The sequence below is a fragment of the Sebastes umbrosus genome, chromosome 11, assembly GCF_015220745.1.
Source record: "Sebastes umbrosus isolate fSebUmb1 chromosome 11, fSebUmb1.pri, whole genome shotgun sequence".
In the NCBI taxonomy this organism is placed as follows: domain Eukaryota; kingdom Metazoa; phylum Chordata; class Actinopteri; order Perciformes; family Sebastidae; genus Sebastes; species Sebastes umbrosus.
In genome coordinates this window covers 19,126,497-19,152,177 of record NC_051279.1, presented here as the reverse complement: position 1 = coordinate 19,152,177, position 25,681 = coordinate 19,126,497, and the positions used below count along the sequence as shown (strand labels likewise).

The 25,681-nt window shown below is 39.0% G+C and overlaps 3 protein-coding genes across 3 annotated transcripts; all 3 read left to right on the top strand.

The window, feature by feature from the left end:
• The first annotated feature begins 497 nt into the window (after positions 1-497).
• Positions 498-7,109, top strand: slc6a19b (solute carrier family 6 member 19b). The gene is made up of 12 exons (XM_037784026.1): positions 498-739; positions 1,674-1,814; positions 1,900-2,037; positions 2,424-2,605; positions 2,691-2,801; positions 3,126-3,238; positions 3,335-3,463; positions 3,569-3,725; positions 3,851-4,055; positions 4,139-4,298; positions 5,306-5,468; positions 5,583-7,109. The coding sequence occupies exons 1-12, from the start codon at positions 541-543 to the stop codon at positions 5,745-5,747; spliced, it is 1,863 nt and encodes a 620-aa protein (XP_037639954.1). The 5' UTR covers positions 498-540; the 3' UTR covers positions 5,748-7,109.
• Positions 7,110-7,315: 206 nt separating this feature from the next.
• Positions 7,316-12,406, top strand: LOC119496610 (sodium-dependent neutral amino acid transporter B(0)AT3-like). The gene is made up of 12 exons (XM_037784027.1): positions 7,316-7,574; positions 8,887-9,027; positions 9,183-9,320; positions 9,432-9,613; positions 10,017-10,127; positions 10,224-10,336; positions 10,436-10,564; positions 10,838-10,994; positions 11,096-11,300; positions 11,695-11,854; positions 11,959-12,121; positions 12,212-12,406. Exons 1-12 carry the CDS (start codon positions 7,403-7,405, stop codon positions 12,404-12,406), a joined length of 1,866 nt encoding a protein of 621 aa, XP_037639955.1. The 5' UTR covers positions 7,316-7,402.
• Positions 12,407-14,081: 1,675 nt separating this feature from the next.
• On the top strand, positions 14,082-19,477 carry si:ch211-254p10.2 (solute carrier family 40 member 1). The gene is made up of 8 exons (XM_037784031.1): positions 14,082-14,259; positions 14,351-14,418; positions 14,583-14,742; positions 15,046-15,161; positions 15,375-15,501; positions 15,680-15,934; positions 17,114-17,794; positions 18,921-19,477. The coding sequence occupies exons 1-8, from the start codon at positions 14,157-14,159 to the stop codon at positions 19,178-19,180; spliced, it is 1,770 nt and encodes a 589-aa protein (XP_037639959.1). The 5' UTR covers positions 14,082-14,156; the 3' UTR covers positions 19,181-19,477.
• Positions 19,478-25,681: the final 6,204 nt, after the last annotated feature.

Genomic DNA, 25,681 nt, shown 5'->3' with positions numbered 1-25,681 from the left:
GATAAATGAGCAAACTCATCTGCTGATGAGGGCGATGAGAAGAGGCTGACAGCTATGTGAGTAAAGAATTTTTTGTCAAACTACTATTTCCAAGGTCAAGAATGAACCTTCATCATGTCTCCAGTATTAACAGTTTTAAATGTGAATAAACAGTTGCTACATGTTTAAAAGACTACTATGTGTGTATATCATTACAGCTATGCTACTGTATACTGTGTTTTCAATCATTCTTTAACGCCACACCATACAATAAATCCTATAAAATTTGTTTTTCTCCAGTAAACCTCAAAAGAACAGTGATGTGTGTGCACTGACCCTTCCTCAGCAGATAAGACACCAGTTAACTGTCATGTGTGTTCCACCTCAGTTTACGCTTCAAAGGCTGCACACTTCTAGCTGACGCTCGCTGACACCGCAGCCTAGTCAATCTATTACAGAGGTCCAGTACATATAGACCTCACGGTGTGAGCCACAATTTACATTCCAGCACTGCACAGTGCATGCATTGTATCACTACAATACTACAGTGTTCGACACATCATGAAGTTAAAACTCCCCAATCCAGGCCTGAAGGACAGGATATTGTCCCATCAGCAACTGGACAAGCTGGAGGAGGAAGAGGCTGGAGACAGACCGAAATGGGAGAACAAGACCCAGTACATGCTAACCTGTGTTGGGTTTTGTGTGGGACTTGGAAATGTTTGGCGTTTCCCCTACCTGTGTCAGAGTCATGGAGGAGGCAAGTGATGCTTTGATGGTTTACTGCACTTATTCCAAATTTGACTATTTTTAACAACACTGTTTGAGCCTCATTGAATCCCATCCAGACCTACTGGAAGAGTACAAGAGACCTAAGTATACTCCCATACGTCTATGTTAACATTTCATTTACAGGCATCATTTAATTTATTTCAAAATGATAAGCTCTCCAAAGAGTTTGTCTGCCTGCCACTGACATCAAGAATGCATTTTAATGACCTGTTTGTAAAACAAATAGGAGAAATTTAGATTTTATTCCTAAAGCCGAAAGTCACGTGACAGCCAACAAGAAAGGGAAAGCCATTCAACTTTGTGCCTTGTGACTGATAGATGCATATGTCTTTGTAGTATTGGGCACTGCCAGGGATTTTTTCCATTAGCATCTTTTTGATTTTATTTTTACGAGCACATTTTGTATTTTTATGTTTTCAAACTAGCATGCCTCAATTTTCCCCATTGGATTGAACTGAATTGGATTACACTGCAGTTCTGGGTCACTGGATATGACAAAAAGGTCTATATAATAGTTGACACCCAAGTAGTTAATGAACAATATTACAAGACCACTGATCCAGTAATGACTATATCCTATCTTTTAAACACTTGATATAGGAAGCAGCTTAAATCACATTCAGCATTGTAGACTCATAAAGATGGCTTGTAACCGATCTGTTCAGATAAGAAAGGAGAAGAAAGAAATGCACTCTGACTGACAGGAAATCCTTGTAAAGGGCTTATTGTAAAAGCTTGAATGGATCGTAAATTGCATTATGAACCTAACTGCATTCACTGTCGGACTTTATCTCTGCATGTGTTCATGTGCATCCTAAATGATTAACATCAACATGTTGACATGACAGTTCTTTGTATGACAGATTTATTGTCACAACAGTTCCTTTGTTTTTTTCCTCCAGGTGCTTTTATGATACCATTTCTGATCCTGCTGGTTCTTGAAGGAATCCCGCTTCTACATCTTGAGTTTGCCATCGGGCAACGCTTAAGAAGAGGCAGTTTGGGAGTGTGGGCTACAATCCATCCTTATTTGACTGGCATTGGTGAGAAACAACATCTGCATAATGTTTGCTACAACTATAGTGGGAAAGTGCCTTAAAAGAAACCCTTTAAAATATTCATTGGCAGGTATTGCATCCATGTGTGTCTCTCTGACGATCAGTCTCTATTACAACACCATCATTGCCTGGATTCTCTGGTACCTCTTCAACTCATTTCAAGAACCTCTGCCTTGGAGTCAATGTCCTATGAATGCCAATTTAACAGGTAATGCTACAGCTGGTACTGTACTTCTGCAGAATAAATATGGAGCTTATCTTTATTCAAGAGCGTGGTCTTTCAATTTGACAGCATGGGTCATTGATTTCATGTTCAGATTTTGTAATGCTTTCCTTCAAAACCCTGTCCTCGCACTCAAATAGCCTCTGCTTGCACTTGAAATTGCTCTAAAAAAGCGCAACCAGAGGCTGTTTGAGTGGGAGGACAGGGTTTTGAGGGAAATCATTACAAAATCTGACACTGAAATCAATTTATCAAGTCAATCAAGTCATGCTCTCAAACTGAAAGACCACACTCTTGAATAAAGGCAAAAGCTCTAAAAATAAACTCTTAATTTTGGCTTAGTGACACACGCTGTTGTTAAACTCTATCAGGCCTTGTCTCAGAGTGTGAGAGGAGCTCCCCTGTGGATTATTTCTGGTACAGGAAGACCCTGAACACAACTCCAACGATTGAAGAAGACGGCGGTCTGCAGTGGTGGATACTGTTATGTCACATTTGTGCGTGGTCTATGCTCTACATCTGCATCATTCGTGGTATTGAGACCACAGGGAAGGTAAAGCACGTTGCTTTCTACAATAAGAGAGACGATTTTAATTCAGCTAAACAGTAATTGTGTGAATATTTTTATTTTCCCCGAGGCTGTGTATGTGACTTCGACCCTTCCCTACGTGGTGCTGACAATATTTCTGATCAGAGGGTTGACCCTGAAGGGCTCTTTGAATGGAGTTAAGTTTCTCTTCACGCCAGATGTAAGTTGCATTTTTTTTAATTCATTGTAGCAATCACACTGGTCTTACTGCAGATAACAAATGTAGCGATACCTAATTATTAAAATATTTTTTAATGCTATTTGGCAGCAACGGGGATAACATTTTATGTTGAGATATTCTTAGTAAGGATAAACTGTTTTAATTTTTCCATAAAATATAATACAAAATCAGTTTGGGGTGCTCCACCAGTTATTTTAGTCCTCTGAAGACCTCAGCCATATCAGCCTCATTAGAGGAACCATATAGCCAATGCCGAGCAATAATCAGATGATCCATAACTGTCTACTTTACTAAATCTTCCAGTTAACAGAGCTGGCGAAGCCATCAACATGGCTCGATGCGGGTGCTCAAGTTTTCTATTCCTTCTCTCTGGCTTTTGGTGGTCTTATTTCCTTCTCTAGCTACAACTCTGTGCAGTAAGTTTGGTTATTTTGTTTTAACCTGCGTCATTTAAAGTTACAGGAAAATGCACTGTACTTTAAAATCAAAATGAAATTGCATTTATCCTTTAGTAACAACTGTGAACAGGATGCCGTGATCATCTCTTTCATCAATGGTATCACCTCCGTTTACGCTGCAATGGTCATTTACACCATTATTGGTTTCAGAGCAACAGAGAGATTTGACAACTGTCTTTCTGGGTACATTATATCTTTTTTTGTGTCAAATTATACATTTTAGCAGCTAATTTCTTTTTTCTTCAGCAATAATTGACTGAAAACTTTTTTAATCTAAATTTTTTTTAGAAACATTCTAGCATTACTAAATGCGTTTGAGCTTCCTGAGGGCGACATCACTGACAGCAACTACAATCAGGTCGTTCAACGTCTTAATGAAACATATCCTCAGGTTATTCAAGAGCTGGATCTGAAGACCTGCAACCTAAATACTTTTCTCAGTGAGGTAAGATTATTTATGCAACAGGACAGCAGCTTCCTTGTTAGTGGAACATAAACCAATGTTTATTTCAAAATCAGATGCCTGCCATTCTTTGCTCCTGTATAACACTCTGCTGTGTTTGGGCCTAGGGAGTTGAAGGAACTGGTTTAGCCTTCATTGTGTTCACTGAGGCTATCACCAAGATGCCCTTCTCACCGGTGTGGGCCGTCCTTTTCTTCATAATGCTCTTCTGTCTCGGCCTGTCTTCTATGTTTGGTAACATTGAGGGAGTTCTAGTGCCACTGCAAGACCTCAAAGTTTTCCCTAAGACGTGGCCAAAAGAGGCCGTCACTGGTAACTCCCTCATCTATTCTCTCATTTTACATTAATAAGGATTTCTAGTTGTACTCTTTTATCAACTCTTCGTTCTCCTTCAGGTGTAACATGCATGTTCTGCTGTCTGGTGGGTCTGATATTTCTCCAAGGCTCAGGGAACTATTGGCTTTCACTCTTTGACACCTATGGAGGATCCATCCCTCTGTTGGTTGTTGCATTCTGCGAGATGTTCTCAGTGGTGTACATATATGGGATAGACAGGTGATATTGTAATACATGTTTTTAAAAAAAACTCTGTTTATGTCTTTTAAAATGTTTTTTTCTGTTGATGCTATTCCTAATTCTTAATGTCTGGTATTGTTTTTAAATGTGGTGTAGTGAGGCCAAAGACAGTTTTCCATGTTATGGACAATCAAGTCCCCAACAAACTAACTAAATGAGTTGCAATCTCGCCATCGGCTATTGGTCTGACAACGGATAAGCCTCTGGGGGCAAAGGGCTATATTTCTGGGGTTCCGGTGTAGCCAGCGGATATTCGGGCCAAGACTACCTCTTCCGTGAGCTGCTCATTGTTTACACTCCGATTAGCAACTTGAGATGCGAGACTGGAGTTTAGAGACGACGTGTACAACCGGATTGTTTCAAAAGTTTCCAGTTTATAAACTAATTTTAAGCTAATAAAAAGCTAAATCATCGTCAGACGATAGCCGGTGGGTTCTGAGATTGCATTTCTGCCAATGCGTCTCGCCTCTTTTGCACTCCACACGGACTGTTTACCTGTATTCAACCAAAGCCTGCTTGAACGTGATTGTCAGTACTACTCGGACTACAAACAAAAACCAGAACGTTTCCGATACCCATATCTTGTCCCATTGGCTACAGATTCTACTCGTGAATGCAGAATCGGTTTATATATAATAAATGTGTTGTGACCTATAACACAATAGTGTAGACAAACTGATATCATGACTTATCATATTATGCAGGATGTGAACATTATAAAATCATTTTCATAGTTCTGTCCAGTTGCGACTTGCATTTTTAGATTTGGATATAGATATTCTGTGATGTTTATGTCCTTCATAATGCCTGCACCATTTAAAACAGTGATTTAATAGCATGATAATGATGATAAGATACCAGGACCATATTTCCTTGATAAGCAAATGCACCTTTTCTACCATCCTAAACCTGGGGATTTCATATATGAGAGCCTATTTTGTCCACAGACTCTTGACAATGCAGTATGTTTGTCACTGTTCTCCTAGGTTCAATGATGATATTAAGTTCATGATTGGACACAAACCCAACTTCTTCTGGCAGGCGACATGGAGAGTCATCAGCCCGCTCATTATGCTTTTCATCTTGGTCTTTTACTTCATCACTAAAGTATCTGAAAAGATCCTTTACAAAGCTTTGGATCCTGAATCGGTAAATATGAATTTATTTTGAGATGATCTTGTTATGATTATGGATATTGATCTTTTAAAACAAACTGTCATGTACCACTGGAAACTCTATATTTAGTATGTTCTATGTTTGCAGGATAAATTCCCTACACTGGAGGACAAGCTATATCCAGTCTGGATCTATGTGATCATCTTTATATTGGCAGGGATACCCAGTATTGCTGTGCCTTTAGTTTGTGTCTGGAAATGTTTAAAGAAAAAGAAAAGGGATAAGTCACATCTCTATAATATCTCTGACTAAATTCACAACAATGAGAGCAAAAAATCCCCAGCCTAATATGTTAAAATCCCCAATTTAATCTTTTTCTTTTTCAAGAACATTTAAGTGATTGCTATCATGGTTTAATCCATGCAAATTTAAAACAGGAGGCAGAGCTTTTCTGAACAGAACTCCCTGTTTCCCCAGCCACCAGTGACCGCATGTTAAGCTCTCACTTCTTAGCAGTGAATCAGGTGACAATAAGAAAAGCTGCAAAATTCACAGTTAAATAAGAATTTGCTTTAAGGTCGGCCTGTTTCCTATTAATTCAAAGACTTCTTCTACCACAGTGACTTATTAGCTTACTCCGCTATAATTTATTTATGAAGTAGTGATGTGGCTTTCTGCAAGTCCTTACTTTCAAGTTGTAAACTATGGCCTCAAACAATATTGTTGAGTGAAGTTGAAACCAAATTTGAATACTATTTTACTCATAATGGAAATGTTTTCTATGGCTATTAATGGATGGCATTATAGTGTACAGTCCATGTGTTTATGATCTGGTTGCTTTTATGAACATGGAACGCACATTTAGCCACAATATTTGAAGTGAAAATCCTGCAGTGTGCTCTATATCATTATATATTCTTGAAGCTCTATTGCATAGAGACGCTCTATATCTGTTCTTAAATTTCCGCTGAGCAGGTGGGCCCTGACACGAAGTTTCCTATAACTTTGGGTGAGACATTGCTAAAAGTATATATAACAAATTTGCATTTTGTGTGAAATTACTGCAAAGAAATTGATGGCAAATGTAGTGATTTGGATCTTAATATAAGATAGTAGATTTCTATACCAGGGCCCCATCGTGGGTTGATCCTTTAGTGGGGTTAATTATGATTTGACAGCTATTGTCTACTATGTGATTAAATAATTAGATTTTGAGACTGGGAGGAGGTGCTGCCCCAGAAGGAAGCTGAGCCATGTAATGAAGGTACACATATCTGTCCAGCTGGGGTCACTATTGTGACGTGTTTGAGAAGTGAATTAAATATTGATTAAATCAGTACATTTTTAATCCTCTAGTTTGCCATTTGTTACGTAAATTACACTATGTGTGCTTTATGAATCTACTCTGTGTTCCCAGTGAGGAATAATGGATGTGACTGATTGTAGTCTGTGTGAATATGACACAGAATAGAAATTCAGTACAAGGCATTGTGAATAGTGTTTTTTGTGATTAAGTCTGATAAGAAACTCCATACACACTACATGCTTTTTTGTCTGGTGTAAGTGATGGTTGGTAATTACCGTTGACTGAAATAACTGAAGCTGTGTGCAAACAACATTAATGTAAACTGTATTATGTACAGTAAATAATTAAAAGGCTTGCGTGTGATCACAGTTTTCTCCCTGGGCTCCTTATTTATGCTGAATTGTATTACAAGACTGTTATCGCCTCTGTTATCAACAACATATCATGCCGCTTTATACAAGGGCTTTTTATTAAACAAACAAACCACACTGCTCCCACAGCCTCAAGAGCCAACAAGATATATAAGGCGGATAAAGCAAATGTCGCCCCTTCGTCTCCTGATACGTACACCAGACGTACACCTCCCCTTCTCTTCAGACAGAGTGGACAAGTCAGACAGAAAGATTGGCCTCTTAAAATATACTGAAATAACAAACAAGTAATGGAAAGAGAAGCTGGAAGTGCTGAGCAGACTCAGGTTGACGAACCTAAAGAGATCACTGAAAGACCAAAATGGGACAATAAAGTTCAATACTTGCTAACCTGCATAGGTTTTGCTGTGGGACTTGGTAATGTGTGGAGATTTCCATATTTGTGTCAAACCTATGGTGGAGGTAAGAGCATTTCATTTACAGTGTGCTTCCTGATGTTAACACAAAAAGTAAAGTTGGACAAATATCTATATATCTATCTAATATCCAAAGGCTCTCTCGACAAAATGAGAAAGTGTTTAAACTGCTCTTAAATGCTATTATTTAAAAACTGAATTGTTTAATTCATTTTATCATTTTCATTCCCTTAACTTATAAAAGTAACAACAAAAATTTCTTGAAAATATTTTGTGTAAATTACAACCTCCCTCTCCAGAATAATTGTCTTACTAAAATGTTCCCACTTTTTTGCGCATATAAACATACACACTCCAGACAACAGTTCTAACGCAATATGGCACGATAACACAATAGTCGCACCTAGTTTTCTCTTAAGCTTTTATTTAACCATCACTATCTTACTCTCTGTATATTACCATGTGTGGCATGACTGAGACATGGTTGATTTGAACATGATTTTAATTTTTTTTTGCTGTAATGATCTTGTTTTTCCAGCCCACGATTGATGTTTCTGACTGACATTTCTTAAGAAATATGACTTTGATTTTACAACTTTTCAAGATAAACTTGCCAATCATGTTGATTAATACTTATAATTTACTGTGTACTGATTATGTACAAGTGCAACTTACTGTTAATTACATAAAGGGCAAAAATGTAGTCAAACTTAAACATCACTTCCACACATACATAACATTTTTATGTGACTTTTAACATGTCTTAATCAGTGATTTTTCTTCTTTTTGGTCTTTTGCTTCTAGATCTAAAAAAAATATTTGAATGATAGCAGTCTGTATGTTTATTTTTCCAATTAAAGTCAATCTAAAACATGTCTAACCAGAGTGATTGTGATATGTTACTTGGATTTCACCAATGATTTAGGGAGAAATAATACTTCAGTGACTGTAGCACGTGTTTCTTTTCCTTCATAGCTGTCCACTTGGATAGTTCCCTGCTATACAAAATGAATACTTTATAATCCCGTTAAAAAATGGGACAACATTGTTTTACTACTTCCATAAAGTTGTGCGCAAAATATACAAGAGATTAGTCAAAATGTCGAAGAAAAACAGTTACACTACTGTATGTCTGTGGTAAAGATCTATTGCTGGATACGAGTGAGTGTGATAAAGCTCTGCTTGTTGATAATAAAATGTCCGGTAATCAGAAACTGAATGACCTTCAACCATAAAGGCAATGCCAATGTTTATTTTCAAGGTGAAGTCAATTGCTTAATGAAAAACTTGTGTTTATTGTTTAATTATCACAACAATTTTGGCCATTAATATCACTTATACATTTGCTTTATTTCAAGGGGCGTTTCTGATTCCTTATTTCATTGCCTTGGTGTTTGAGGGACTTCCTCTGCTGTACATGGAACTGGCCATCGGACAACGGCTCCGCATGGGAAGTGTTGGAGTGTGGATGTCAATCTCCCCTTATATAGGAGGTTTAGGTGAGAAGGTTTGGTATAAATTAACTTTAATCAGGGAACCAAGATGCCAAAAAGGGGAATGTATTGTACAACATAAAGCAGTGTAAACCTTCTGTATGATTACCTTGATGTCACTGCCATCCATAATATATATACATGTCAATGTGTATACACAGGTGTGTCTTCCATGGCAGTATCCTTCCTAGTTGGTCTGTTCTACAACATGATCTTGGCCTGGATACTCTGGTACTTCTTCCACTCCTTTCAAAGCCCACTTCCCTGGAGGGACTGCCCATTAAACTGGAATCATACTGGTAATTTTTACATCACCATAATATAAATGAACAATAAATGTTGAATAATAGCTAAAGTAAAAGACAGACAGGTCCATCAATTAATCATGGTGAATAATCTCTTTGATACAGGCTATGTCAGTGAATGTGAGAAGAGCTCCCCAGTCAACTACTTTTGGTATCGTGAAACGCTGAACATTACACCGAACATCGAGACCAGCGGGTCCTTACAGTGGTGGCTTGTGCTGTGTCTTGCATCTGCTTGGTGCCTCGTGTACGTCTGCTTCATACGTGGAATTGAGACTATTGGAAAGGTAATTTAACTTGTTTGATGTAATGCTAAAAAACTATTTTTATTGCTATACAGTATCTTTTATATCTTCTACACCAGTTACCAGCAATTAATGGCAAAACGTCATGTAAGGCTGGGAGAAAGACATCCATCCCACTCTAAATCCCTCAAAATTGAATTCTGGCCTCAACTTTCATCACGTAAAGGTGATGGATGGAAGATTGTTGTTTATCATCTAATCAAGCGACAGCAACTAAAGTGTTTAGAGCTCTCTAACCTCGAGGATCTTAACAACACCCTTACAAAACCACCTGCAAATTGACGACGCTTTAGTTCTAATGAAGTTAAAAGGGAGTGCATACAAAGGCTTACAAAAATATTTATGAATATGAACTATTTGATCAGCATCAAAACTTTTTCAACAGGCTATTTATGTCACAGCCACCTTTCCCTTTCTTGTTTTGACCATCTTCTTGGTCAGATCGCTGACTCTGGATGGGGCCACAGATGGTTTAATATATCTCTTCACTCCAAATGTAAGTTTGTCATTAGTCTTCTATTGAAATAATTTCAAGACCAGATTTAATGAGTAAAATCTGATATATAACTAACAATTAATATCTTCTTTACAGTGGGAAACCCTGAAAAATCCCAAGGTGTGGTTGGATGCTGCTACTCAGATCTTTTTCTCTTTGGGTTTGGCCTTTGGGGGATTTATTGCTTTTTCCAGTTATAATCCTCAGAAGTAAGAATTTTATGAACACATTTTCATTCATGACAGACAGTATGATGTACAAAATAACATTTCAAAAATAAAACTGAAACAATATTTTTCTCTTCGCAGGAATGATTGTGAGAAAGATGCCCTAATTGTTGGATGCGTGAACACTTTTACATCATTATATGCAGCGATTCCTATCTTTGCCATTATTGGATTTAAGGCAAATGAAAACTACAACGACTGCCAAAATTGGTATGTACCATATAATGTAGGTAATTATGGTGTGCAATAGTTATATATATGTAGCTTGATAATTGTACAGTATTATTATTAGATGTGCAACGGGCGATTATGTAATTACAAGTTGTCAGACCCCAAAGCAACGTGACGCCACTTCAGTATTGTTCACACTTTTTCTATTTTCTCAGTTAATTAATAAATAGACTTTCAGCCCTACAGTTATAATGATTAGCAGTGATGCTTGTAATAGTAGTGTTAACTGATTTAATTTCTTGGTGATTTTAGGAACATACTGAGCTTGACTAATTCATTCAACATTGGGGATGAAAACATAACTGTTCAAAACTATGATGACTGGTTAAACTATCTCAACACAACTCATCCCTCAGAGGTTGAAAGCCTCCATCTAAAGACCTGTAATCTACAGACTTTCCTGGACCAGGTACAGTACATCTGTTACTATTAAAATGGCCTTAACTGATTTCTCTGTGACGTTTTGTGAGATGAAAGTGTATGAGATCACGTATCACATCATACCTGTAGAGCGCCTCTGGAACCGGACTGGCCTTCATTGTGTTTACGGAGGCGGTGATAAGAATGCCGGGCTCTCAGGTGTGGGCGGTGCTGTTCTTTGTCATGCTCTTCAGCCTGGGCATCACTTCCATGTTTGGAAACCTAGAGGGAGTCCTTACTCCTCTGCTGGACCTGCACATGGTTCCACCCTGGATTCCTAAGGAAGTTTTCACAGGTAAACCAAAAGATGTGATAATTTCATACGGTGTTTGCAATCATGGCATTTGGGACAATGAAAATATTGTATTATAATACTACAAAAAAAAAAATCGGACAAGGTTAAGTGCAAAATATCTGTTACTTTCTGTACATAACAGTGATTATGACGCACTTACACAAAAGTTATAAGTAAAAAAAAGCCCCCTTGTTGATTCACAGTAAATTATATCAGACCCTGTAATTCCCTAAGTCCTGGGTACAGTTTCTTTCCATGTGAAATTATGTCTTCACGTGTAAAACAAATATTGTCATAAGTATTCAAGTATAAAGGTTTCTGTATGACTGAATTCAGCATATTAATCGTCATAACATGAAACAAACATTTCTTATATTTCCTTCTTTGCTTGAAGGGTTAATGTGCCTCATTGCCTTTACTGTGTCCCTCATCTTCACTATGGGCTCTGGAAACTACTGGCTGGAGATTTTCAACAGCTACGTGGGATCTGTGCCTCTGCTCATCATAGCATTCTTTGAGATCATCAGTGTGGTTTACATCTATGGAATAAACAGGTGACGATGTAATTCATTATCATCATCATCATTCGGTTATCATTATGCTAGCAATATAAAAATGTATTTGAACGATTCGACAAAGTGTTTCCATTTGTCCACAGGTTTAATGAGGACATTGAATGGATGACAGGTCGGAGACCAAACATCTTCTGGCAGGCCACTTGGCGCTTTATCAGTCCTTTCATGCTTCTGGTGGTTTTTGTGGCATACGTCGCAGTCGAGGCTGAAAAACGACCAACATACAACGCCTGGAACCCAGATTACGTAAGGAAGATTTTAGGTGGCTCTGCAACAGCACTATGTAGAATTCATTGAATAGAAAGACATTGACTCTCCACTCCGTTACCCCTACAGGTGGACTTCCCCCTTGCTGATGTTCAGCACTATCCTGAATGGGTTTTTGTTATCTGCGTGCTCTTAACTATCCTTCCTATTGTATCCATTCCTCTTGTGGCTCTCTACAAATTCACAGGCTTCCTGAAGAAGTACATCATGAACAGGCACAACCAAAATCCATATGCAAATGAAATCTTTCATGGAGAATTGTAAATGAAGTGGTACATATTTGAGATATGTTGTCATTTATTAACTTCTTATTGTGTATATTCAATTGAAAACAAATAGTCGAACAAAAAAGTTTTTACTGATTATTTTTCATATTGTTTTCTATCGTTTGTATGGTATGGTATTACAAGCTTCTAATTACATTACAGTTTAAATGACACTATCGCTAGAATAACACATCGGCAGTAGCAGCTGTAATGTCAGTATATTTGCTAGATTCAAACACATTCATTTTTTTTTCTTAATTAACACCAGTGTATTTCTATTAGTGAAGGAAATGCAAACACTGTCTACTAGATCAAATCGACGCAGGACAATATCCCTGAGAAAAATATTAACAACAGAGGCTAGAACTGAATATCAGGTTTGTGTTCATATTTGATTAAAGGAAGACAACAGTTTCCATTTCCTGTGTTGATGTTTTGAATGGGAAGAAACGGAGAGTGATGGATAACTTTTCCGAATGGTTTGTGATAAGCGTATTATTAATTCTCGAAAAAAAAAAATCACAATGATTTTCAGTGCAAATGCCACATGAACTGATATTTGTATTATGCATCATCTTGTAAATCACATTCCCGTCTGTCTAGGTGAACAGCGTTTATTATATGATATAATATAATTATCTGCCTTCTACCCTCTGTTACGTGCAAGAGTGATGTAGTGTTGCATGATGTGTCCTTTATGTAACGTTTTCGCATGTCAACAGTGCATGTGGGTGTATGAGAGTAGCAGGACTGTGCTTGTGTGCGTGCGGGTGCATGCATGTGCTCACTGACCATGCGCATGTGTGTATTTAGAGCCATACGAGTTACACAGTTGTCCTTTTTTGTGGTGTGGGTGGACAGTGATATTGTCCCCCCCGGTGTCACGTGCTTTGGAATATGCTGGCTGCCTTTGTTGTCCCTCTGCCTGTTCTGCTTTTCTGGCACTTTCATACAATGGTGCACTTGAACACTGTGATGTTATTAAGCCTGTCAAACTACTACAGCTTGAATACCAGCTCTCAGGAAAGACTAGCATCCCAATGTAGGATACATGGCACAAGATACATTGTCGAGGAACAACAGCGAGGATTGAGTGTAACATCAGAACAAAGGTGATGATTGACCCTGCATTGACTTATGAGTGCTTTAATTATTGTTGGTTTGAGACTGCATTTATAGAGCGATCCATGGTGTCACGCTAATGCTAAATCTTATTGTTTGACATGCTTTTTCTGTTTTATTTCATTTTTTTTATCCACAATCTGACTTGTTGACCTATGGCAGCCATTATTTATGCCTGTTGTACATTTGAAACTAATTTGAAGTGACTGATGTAAAGGAAATTAGATGTAGACTACTATCAATAATGGTAAGACAGTGTTGCAGACCTGCTGAAGAGGTTACAGCAGTTTACGGAGTTCAAAAGGACATGGTATTCTAACTTTTGTTGCATGTAGTTGCTGGCTAGGAAAAATAAATTGTGTATTTAATTAGTGAATATATGTTGCCACATGTTGATTTTTGGTGCCGTCTAATGAATTGCTTCCTAGTATGTTAATAAGTAAATAACCAGTTATTGTATAAGTTTTTTAAACATTCTTTTAGTCATCAACAACAAAGTAACCTTGGTGTCTTTCAAAGCATCCAAATGATGCTGTGACCTACAGTAAAGAAACACTGTACTATCAACAATGGGACAAGAGTGCGACAAGTTCAACAGTTTGTGACCTATGATCCGACACTAGGAAATGTCCCAGCGAGCAGATGCCTCCCAGTGTGGCGGGGTCGTGGTCGAGTTTGAGCCTGACGACATCAGGAATGCGAGAGCTCACAGATCTAGGAGTATACCAGGTGAACTCAACTTTAAATCCAACTGGAATTTGTGCTATTTGTAGCAAATATAATGTGTGCTTATTCGTTTTTCATGCCTTTCCTCGTGAAGGTTCAGCTCTTATCTACCTCAAGGGTCCCAAGTTTCTCATCTATGTCAGTGGAGCATTGTCAATGTGGGTAAGAATCATTTCCTGAAGAAAAAAGATTCCTGGAGAAATAGATAAGACATCGAAACTTAAATAACTGCAAGGTAGTCTACTTACTGTAAACCTTGTGACAGCATACATGCAGCACCTTGCAGAAGAATACATAATGATGCCCTTTTGTGTTGTGTTAAACAGGGCGACCGCATGTGGCACTTTGCAATTTCTGTGTTCCTGATTGAGCTGTATGGCCGTAACCTGCTGTTGACTGCGGTGTTTGGGTTGGTAGTGGCTGGGTCAGTGCTCCTGCTTGGGGCTTTGATAGGGGACTGGGTTGATCGCAATCCCAGGAATAAAGGTATGCAACAATTTCACACCCATTTGAACATTTTAGCATGTAATACAGTATATCATAGAATAGTCGGTGATAGAGATCAGTTGATCTCAATCTTGGGCCCAGAAGTCTGGTCTCCTATCCCCCCATGTGGTGAATTGCATTCACCCCATGTCTTGAGTGTAAATCAGCCCCTGATTTGATAGCTAGACTCAACACCAGCAAGACTTCAGGCACAAGGCCCACATCTGTCAAGGCTAGCATTCAGTTTTTACAGCATCTATGTTGTGAGAGTCTAAAACAGTTTTTTTTTGTCCCCTGTTTTAGTTGCACATGCGTCTCTTTTCATTCAGAACATCTCAGTGACAGTATGTAGCATTGTGCTCATGTTGGTGTTCTCATATAAGCAAAGGATTGAACAGATCTGGGATGGATGGCTTACTGTGAGTAGACACTACATATCTGACTAATAGTTACATTTCTTCATTTGATACCATGTTGATCTGCAAACGGGATACTCACCATGATTGTTACACAGAGGAGTTATTGCTGCTGTTGTTCCCTCTGTCCTCCTGTGTCCCTGTTGTCTCTGCTTCTGAGCTTGTGGCTACTCTGTGCTGTCGTAGTAACATGTTGCATCGCAAAACTTACACAAGGTGGTTTGTTATACGGTGGTGATCGTCCTGGCAGATGTGGCAAACCTCGCAAGCACAGCACTGACCATTGCCATTCAGAGGGACTGGATTGTGGTTATCACAGGCTACAACCGAGGTCACCTAGCTGGTGAGGGGATTCGTTCTCTGTTAATGCACATATTTACTTGCATTCCATGTTTGTCACGGATCACTGGTTGCGCACAACAAATGCTTGAATTACAGAAGATATCCGGTCCGTTTCTGCTCTTGCTGACCGTCCTCTAGTGGAAGCACATTAACCTCTGTGTCTTTGATCCTAACAAAAGGAATGAATGCGACCATGAGGCGGATAGATCAGGTGACTAACATCCTGGCCCCCCTAGCAGTGGGACAGGTCATGACCCTGGCCTCCAATGTAGTGGGCTGTGGCTTCATCCTGGGCTGGAACCTTGTGTCTCTCATTGTGGAGTTCTTCTTCTTGTCACGGGTGTACCGCATCGTCCCTGCTCTTTCAGTCAAACCACCAGTGCTGGAGGAGGATCAGGTGTTTCTGCAGAGGATTGAGAGGAGAATGTCACAAGGTATGGACTATGTTTTTTCCCAATTTTTAACATTAGAATGCTATGAGATTTACCGAAAATGTGCATAAAGTCCGGTGAGCATCAGGGAGTCCTACACATGATAAGTGACCTTGTAGTAGGGCTGTCCCCAATGCCATTTTTTGGGCTTCGAAGCTTCGGTGAGAAATATTCGAAGCTTCGCTTCGCGGCAGGCTGACATGTTCTTCTGTCTGTCTGTCTCCATCTCCCCATTTCAGTGACCAGGGACAGTGCTGCTGCCGCACTACTGTACACACCTCTACACATAACAGACAGCGATATCCGTCTGAGTATAACTAATAATAATTAATGTTGAATATGAATAATGTTGTGGGATTATTCCTTATTTCATGGGCTATTTGGGGATTTACACTTTATTATTACATTCTTATATAAAAAAAAACAAAGCATTCAAATACTGATTTGGAGGTTGATTGCCATGGCATTGGTCGAAGCTTCGAAGCATTCGGGTCAGCCCTACCTTGAAGATATAAAAAAATAAAAATGAAGTTACAGCAATAAGATTTAGAGCAGTGCATTAGGCTAAAATGTGTTAACAGCGCTTGCTTGCAATGTAGAGACAACATACAGCATCTACTGGCTGGAATCAGTATTAGTATACTACAGTATACATTACAATCCCTTTCTCCTCAGCTTCTATCACCACTTACATCGCAATGGTTCCTTTATGGAAGGTCAGGAGAAAGTGCTAAAAGTTCAATCAACTCAAATTTGAACTTTGAAATTCAATTCAAATGTTGAAAACAACGCTTCTATGGCAGGATTGAGCAGTAGACATCATGAAGGGTACTGATGTAGTGAAATTTAAGCAAGTGCTGGAAGTTCATTCATTCTATACAATAGCGGACAATCACATTAAAAAGACTAAAGGCATTATAGAATAAAAATGAACAAGCTCCAAAGCTTCATTGAAGCATACATTATTTGAAAAACGCCACCTTCAATTTATGTACTGCACCCAACTGCCAGAGTCCACATGTTCTACATTTGTAGCCCATGTAGATATGTATAGATGGTCTGTATTTGACAGATGATGTGGAATCTCACATGACATGGAGCAGAAAGGGTGCAGAACACCAACTGGGCCTTTAAAATTGAACAGAAGTGATGGATGACATTCTTTTTTCTCATCAGGGGAAGGTAATGTTGCACAACCTCAACTGCAACCTCTGACCGAAGGTAACTGCAACACGAGCCTGCACCTCAAAGAAATCACCAACCTGCCGCTGTGTTTCCGGAGGTTTCGCTGGCTGGTGAGCACCTGCAAGGACGGCTGGAGGGCCTACTATCGCCAGCCTGTCTTCCTGGCAGGAATGGGTCTGGCTTTCCTCTACACCACAGTGCTGGGCTTTGACTGCATCACCACTGGCTATGCGTACACTCAGGGCATAAGCGGCTCTCTCCTTAGTCTACTGATGGGTGTATCAGCTATCACAGGGCTGATGGGCACCGTGATGTTCACCAGACTCAGGAAGTCCTATGGCCTGGTTAACACAGGCATCATCTCAAGCTGCCTCCACCTGGGCTGCTTGCTGCTGTGCGTGTGCTCTGTGTTTGCCCCCGGCAGCCCTATGGATCTTAGCTTGCTGAAGCCCTACATTACCTCAAACTCCTCCACTGAGCTCGGAGGGATGGTGAGCCAAAGGCAAAAACACACTTATGCTCTGAGGGGAGGCAGCAATCAGCCACTGCTACCCGACCGCTCCTCCATCCACTGGACCAACAACACTGTGCTCTTCGACAACGTGCCCTCTGACACTGCGCCAGAATCATACATCTCCATCATCCTTCTGTTCTTGGGTGTCATCACAGCACGCATTGGTGAGTAGTAGGACATCCAAAGCTGAGTGACTGCTCACTAAAACTTAAATGAGTCCATATGCTGTATTATATAGGGAATGGGAATCGCGGAGCATTCTGGGGCACGACTGACGTTTTTGGAAGGTGGCATAAGGAGCTATGGTAGACTATCACTATCTGTCACTGGTCTATTCATCTGCTGTTCATCATCAGAAATGTATAAAATACGTGCGAAAGACAAATGCCCAAGCTGACAGAGACAAAGGGGCGATATATTACCAAATTGTTAGTTTATGATATCGATCCTTACGAACTAGTTTGCCACCTATTACGGTCACTGATGTGTTTTGACGTTAGCGAACAACTGTCAGTAGTTCAAAATATGTTAATCTTTGGAGGCCGATGTCCAATTTACATACAGGTAGGCATATGACATTAAGATCTACAAGCCAAATGCCAACTACCCAATCATCCGGACAAAGATAAGCTAGCTAATGTTATGTTAACTGAATACTAACAAAACGTCTGCTAATACTGCATTATTAATCTACCGGTATCTTGCAAAATTAAACTCATAACGTTAGCCTACCTTTGTGTCTGACTGTGTGCTATATGCACTACAATTCGGCTTTTGAATCGTATTCACTGTGCAGTGATTTGTGTTATCTTTTAACACTTGCAGTAAGCTTGCCCTTTATCCTCCAAACATGGCCGACTTGCTGTTGGTGAAGTCACATTCCCATTCCCTATTGATACACAATACATAAGAATACTGTGAACTGTAGAGCTTTGCATGGCATATACTACCAGCTGTTATTAGCTTATCATGAATATATTGCTATCTATGTTTGGCAATAAATAAGAAGAAATTGCAGTACAAAAATGACATGTTGAAGGTAATTTAGAAAGTGTCGTTATATCCACCAGAGAGCACTGTCAAAAAAATGTAAAATGTTCCACTCAGTACATGTTTTGATGACAATTTCAGTATTTCCTTTTTGGCATTTTAACTTTTTTATTGATATTCGACAGTAGAGTTGCAATGTCACTGTATAGTATATATAAAAATGTCAATGTCTGTATCAATGAAGTAGCCTATAGGAAGGACCAGGTCAACTTTTAAACCCCAATGACATCTGTGTTTTAGGTCTGTGGTCCTTCGACCTGACAGTGACTCAGCTCCTGCAGGAGAACATCTGTGAGTCAGAGAGGGGTGTGGTAAACGGGGTGCAGAGCTCTATGAATTACCTGATGGACCTGCTTCACTTCATCATGGTGATCTCTGCTCCACAGCCGCAGCACTTTGGCATTCTAGTTATCATTTCTGTATTATTCATCACCACGGGGCACACTATGTACTTCCTGTATGCACACAAAGCCAAGAGAAAACGCCGCCTCGACACATAAGGAGCAGACACGGCCCACACATCCAGGCATGAGATGCTTACCAGCATTAACTCCACTCTGCACCTGTGAAATGAATGTCTCCCTCCTGCTCCTTCAGCAATTTTATTGCAACACTCCAACTCCCGACTTAGCCATTCATTTCAGCACAACACAGCAAGTGCCTGTCCCACCTCGGTTGGTTTCTTCCTGCAGGGCCACGGGCCGTAGCAGCAAACAAGAACTCAGGTGAAATAGAGTGGGAGACACGCTCTCCCTTCGTGTACATAAGTTGAGGTGGCTACAATAAATGCAGCAATGGTACCGCCAGGGAAAATGTCCTAATTCAAAAACAGGACACTAAGGCACCAGCACATGCCTTTGCAAACCCTGTAGGATTACTGCAAGACTTTCATCAAACAAGCCTGTTAACTTACATAGCTTTTTGGATGGGAGGGTGGATGGTCGGAGAGCTTTTTTCTAACATTCACTCAGTAAAGAACTGGTGTTGTGAGGAAACAGCGATACATGAAAATGCAAACAAGACGAGACAGTACTTCTACAAGTGGCATCGATGTTACTGATCCGTCCACTTGGAAATATTCCAGGATGTCCAAAAAGGAACATAAAGGGAACTTGATGTGAGATTGTTTGATTAGAAAATTAAAAAAAAAATCTGAAAGGCAGCCCCCCTTTTAATGGACAGAAGTGAAAGGACAAATTATTTCCTTCCCCTGGTTTGTTTCTCTGTGGATGAATCAAGAAAACATTTGCCTTTCTTTTATGCATGTAAACCTGGTTTATGGATTACAACAACAAAAATGATCACATCGCGCCATGTACTTTAGTCAAACTTTAATACAAACTATTTTATTCTAACTGCTTGTGTACTTAGATAAGTAAAAATAGTTTCCAAACTTTCTTTCCTTCCCATATAAAGAGTGATATTAATAGTTTTATAGAAATCCAAGAGGAAAGCAATCTTCATTTTGTGACATGTTTGAAATCAGTGATATGTTGATGGCAAATGTTGATCACTGCTATTGGCAGTGTTGTATTACACTTTGCTTCATTCTTTTGTAGTTCTGATGAACTAAACATTACCTTACCTCAACAAAGAAAAAGAACACTGTTGGGAATATGACTTGGGAATTACTCTCAGCTACTGTATGTTTTCATATCTCCTTCATGTACAGTGGGAATAACATCAAAGTTTAACCTTTTGTCATACAACCAGCAACACATCTCAATATATTTGTATAATTTTCCTGTGAGATTTCTGTATTGCATGTTGTCCTTATTTTTCAGACTGATAATTGTGATAATAAAGATGACTGAAGATGATCTTTGGCCTCAAGTCTTCTGATCAGAATAATCAACAAATAAGCATATGTAATGTAAAATAAATTGAATGAATTTCTCCTAATTCATCTAAATACACTGCAAAATGTCATTCATATCATTGTAAGTAGATTTGGCCCTATTCACAGCCTGACACCTAAATAAAGTCATCCATTCAACCTTCACAACTTAGGCCTAATGGTAGTACTGGAATCATTCCAATAAAACGGACAGCCACATAGTTTAATACTGTCTGTCCCCTGTTGAGTCAGTATATTTGATGCATAAATTTCAAGAATCGGGGTTATCAAAGATTTCGCTGACAGCTTCCTTTAATAGTCCCTGAACTTGCAGTCCAACTACTAGAGAGCTTATATAACCTGAGATATAGGTTGAGATGATTCATTATCAATCATAGTAAGCTGTAGCACCCACAATAATGGTGGTTGTCACAAATACCCAGTGTGGCAAGGAGACTGTAAGTAGAGGCGCACTACAAAGAGAAAATATAAGAGGACATAATCATATCATAGCCAGGAAATGTACAGTAGCCACATGCAAATGCAATGGCTTTTTGTGGCCAGTAGAGGTCAATGTCACATTAAATGGTCATCATCATGCCAGTAGAAAGCTTTAGGCCTTTGTGCATTATTACCATAGAAATTAGACACAATACACAAAAAGTATCTTTACACCGTACCTTAATCCTCAGACTTTCTATAAATAGTCCGCACCATCCAAGAGTTATTAAGATACTGATTTCTATCATCCAAAGGAGGACGTATGAGGACATACGAGGGTGGGCAGAATAATGGAAACACAAGAGGGAAAGCAGCCAGAATTGAAGGGCATGGAAATCCAGTCTGCACTCCAGCTATTCTCATCTGTCATCTGCAATGTCCGACATCAATGATGTAAGCTCATCTTAATCGACACAAGTATGTACAGGAAGGCAAGAAATGATTGGTACCTGCAATATTGCCACCATGCACATCGAAAGGAGTTCCAATATACTGGATTACCACACTGAATAATATCAGCAGCACTGTACATCTGAGTTCGTATGGCTAATGGAAGCCTCTCTATTGTTATATCTTGTTTCCATTCCATGATGATGATACTGATTGCCAGCGTCTGCCACCATTATAAATCTCTATCCCATTTCTGCCCTAACTTGTTACACTAAATTAAGGTTATAAACAGGGTTGGAAATTAGCACCAGCCACCAGCCAAATGCTGGTAAAATATGCAAGTGGCTGCTAGATTTGCTTCACTCACCAGCCAAAAAAACAATAGTAATCTATTGAGTGGCTTGTAAAATTTGGAATCCACCAGCCACAGTGGCAGGTGGACAAAAAAGGTAATTTCCAACCCTGGTCATAATGCTTCCATCACAATCACTGGCTGTGTGTACAGGAGTTACCTCTGTAATGAACAGAGGCCATGAGTAGGCTGGTAAAGGCAACTTGCCAGGAAGAACTGTTATTGTTTTACTGGAAGCAGTACACACCACTGCAGACCTGATCAATATCGATCTTGAAAATTAATCGGTAACGTCACAGTTCAGTTCAACAGTCAATTATTTTTTTGCCCTGTGCAACTTTGCAGAAGTCTAGGTTTTGTGTAGAGCATTTGTGCCAAGCTAGCCAAGTTTAGTTGTGAAAAGGCAAAGTAACATCCATGCAACTGCACTGTAATATAAAATGCCTCGCATGTAATCAAAAAGTGTCCGACTCAAGACAGAGTGACGTTAACTATTCTCCAAGCCATGATGATTACGTTTTTTTTTTTAAATATAGTGACAATTGCTTCGAAATCACATACTATGCACTACATACCCAATAGGTGTACTATCGTTCAACATACTTTTGTGTGAATAAACCATGGATGTATTAAAGGTCCCATATTGTAAAAAGTAAGATTTTCATGTATTTTATATTAAGTGTTTTATAAATACTGTGAAAGTATCGAAGCGCTCAATATACAGAGAAATACACACAGCCCGTATTCAGAAATTGCGCGTTTGAAACAAGCCGTTTGGATTTCTGTCCATTTGTGATGTCACAAATATACAATATTTAGACCATTACACGGTTTTAAACATAAACCTTCTAAATGTGTCCCAGTTTATTTCCTGTTGCAGTGTATGTGAATGTCATCAGCTGACAGGAAGTACACATGGACCCAAACTGTTGCCTAGCAACGCAATTCTGTTGCAATTCTGTCAAAACGCGCTAAAATGGAGCGTTTCAGACAGAGGGTAAATACAGGCTGACAGTATGAGGAAAATAAAGTTTTTTTTTTAACATTACAGCATGTAAACATGTTCTATTAGAAACACAAAATACAAGTATGAACCTGAAAATGAGCACGATATAGGACCTTTAAGAGAATATGGGATATTTATGCCACCTAGTGTCCACCGTCCACTTGCATACTGTAATATTTCACACTTCATACTAAGGTTTCGTACATACTAAAATATCTCACAAACTGTTTTAGCATACTAAATAGCACGTTAGTACCATACTGTAAATCTGCCCAACAACCCAATTAGATTCGACCAAGCCCAGCTATCCATTTCAAAGTAAAACCCACCTGTCTAGCAATATATTTGGGGCTTTTATTATTTGAATATTATTACAAAGATTGAGGAAATCCCAAAAGCAACAGGGCTTCACAGCACATAAAGTTAACATGTGCTCAAGCTCAACAGCGCCCCCTGTGGTAGAAGCAGGAACAATACAACAGCAGTACAATTCAGGGACCAAAATCAAGGAAACAAGTAAGTTAGCTACTAGACAAAATATATTTTGTGTTTGTAGAGTGGTGTACTTCTTGGTAGCTTTTTCATTTCAGCGTCAGTTGTCCAGGAGTTTCGCATACCGGTATTTCTACCACAGTTTTCTAACGCTAACGTTAATAGCTCATGACTTTGGAGCCAAACTTTGGGGGAAAAAAGTTGTTTGACAAGACTTACCAATGTTTTGGATACATGTACCGGTTCCTCAGCAAGTCCTTTATCCATCTTGAAAACAATAATCCATGGGTTTAACAGTGCGGGCTAGAGGTTTTAATGTTTTTAGCAGATTGTTATTCTCTTGTCAGTCAAACAGGGATGGCAACCGGAAGTGACAGATCTTTCTTCTTCTTTAGGTTTAATTGGTGTTTGGCACAACTCACTGTAGGTGCATTAATGGTACCAAAATGAAAGATCTCCAATTTACTGTTGTTAGATAGGCTACATTGTTATTGTAAAATATATATATATATATATATATATATATATATATATATATATATATTCGGTTATAGCTGCTTTATGTTTCAACAAAAACATAAAAATAATTTATATATATTAAATTATATATTAAATATAATTTATTGTCGAGATGTAATAGTAACCTGCATTAGTTTTAGGTAAGATAAGATAAGATAAGATAAGATGAACCTTTATTAATCCCTGGAGGGAAATTCAGGTGTCAAAGCTCATTTGTGAGCAGATATGGGCAGTGTCTGGACCAGATCTGGTCTGGATCCGTGATCCGTATCTGTTACGGATCCATCCCGCCGTGCAAGTGGACTCCTATCCGGACCCGTTTTGCGGATTCGTCCCGGAGCCTAATATCGCTCCGGAGAAGGGGAGGTATAAAGGTATACAAAAATTATAAAAACAATAATAGAGATATAAAAGATACAGAGTGAATGGGTGAACATAGTGTGTGCAGTGCGTCAATAAATACATGTAGTATGTACAATAAATAAATGTAATATGTACATATGTGCAATCTATAAAGTGGTATATAGGATGTATAGTGTAAAGTAAGTGTAAAGTGTGCCAGTGGTTAGAGTCAAAGATGGTTGCAGATAGTGCATGTTTAAAGTTCTTAAAGTCCTCATAGTTCTCATATGGGGGTCAGCCTTGGTTGTGGAGCCTGATGGCTACCAGCATGAAGGACTGACCCAGGCACTTTGTGTTGTGCCGAGGGGGGATGAGTCTGTGGCTGAAGGTGCTCATCATCTTGACTAGGTCATCATGGTACTTCCAAATATAAAAATAATTCCAATATATAGAAACCAGCTTTAAAATGTTTTTTTATTGTGTATGGCAGAAAACAGCAGTGTTTTAAAAGTTTTTAGGCTTATTACCAGAAACACAGATATCTTACACAGAGGTGTAGGAGACAGTATGCTGTTACTATGGTCCTTTAATGTCCCTTTGAAGTCATGCTTGCTCTACTGTCCCCACCATGATCCCCACAAATGTCCATGTCTGAAAGAACACTACAAGGGATCACATCTCTCTTGTGTGTAATTTTGATTTGTGCTCAACAAATGCAGGTATTATTGCAGAAAACATAGGTTATATTCATCATTCAATGCGGCGATGTTATTGTTTCTGCTATTTAATATCTTCTTTAATCTTTATGACATTATGCAGCGGTTGAATTTCTGTACTTGACTGGGTGTTATTTTGGAAAGGGTATACTGTAACAACCTCAACAGAGTGTCATCACTTTTTCTCTCTTTTGCAGAGCCGCAGGCCTACAGTAACAGTGAACCTCCCATGGTTGTCATGGCAGTCCCCGGTTAAAGACAGTATTAGAGCTCGCTAACAAGGCTGACTTTAGGCATTCTCACTTTGCAATTCATTTACTTGAGAAACTGGGTCAGTGGTAGCACGTTAAAGCTAAAGATGTCCTCCTGGCTTTGTCTCACTAAGGAACACTCAATCGGAAGGAGCCGGAAGGAAGACGGGGTTGTTTTTTTAGACATTCAAGGCCAACAATTTCCTTAGTTAAGTATAGAATGGTATAGGATAACCTACTGCTAAATACAGTAACAGTAATAACATCAAGGATGTGATCAAATCAGTTTCTTTTCTCAATCAAAAAAAGTCAGTTTTGTAGAAGCTGAGGATAATTTGTTGTTTATTTGTTTATTTGTTTATTTTATTAAGCCCCTAAGCACATTTTGAAAATAGAGACCCCATGTATAATGAACAAGTGCCAATAATGAGTTGAGGGATGCCATTATTTAACTGATGTTATGCAGAAATAGGCTAATATCCACTTTTAAAGACAAATATTCCATATGATGGCAATGGGCATCTTCCCAATCAATTACTTAGAAAGAACAAAAGAGCATTGTGAAATTATGGGTCTCAACCTCTCATGAAAGAGA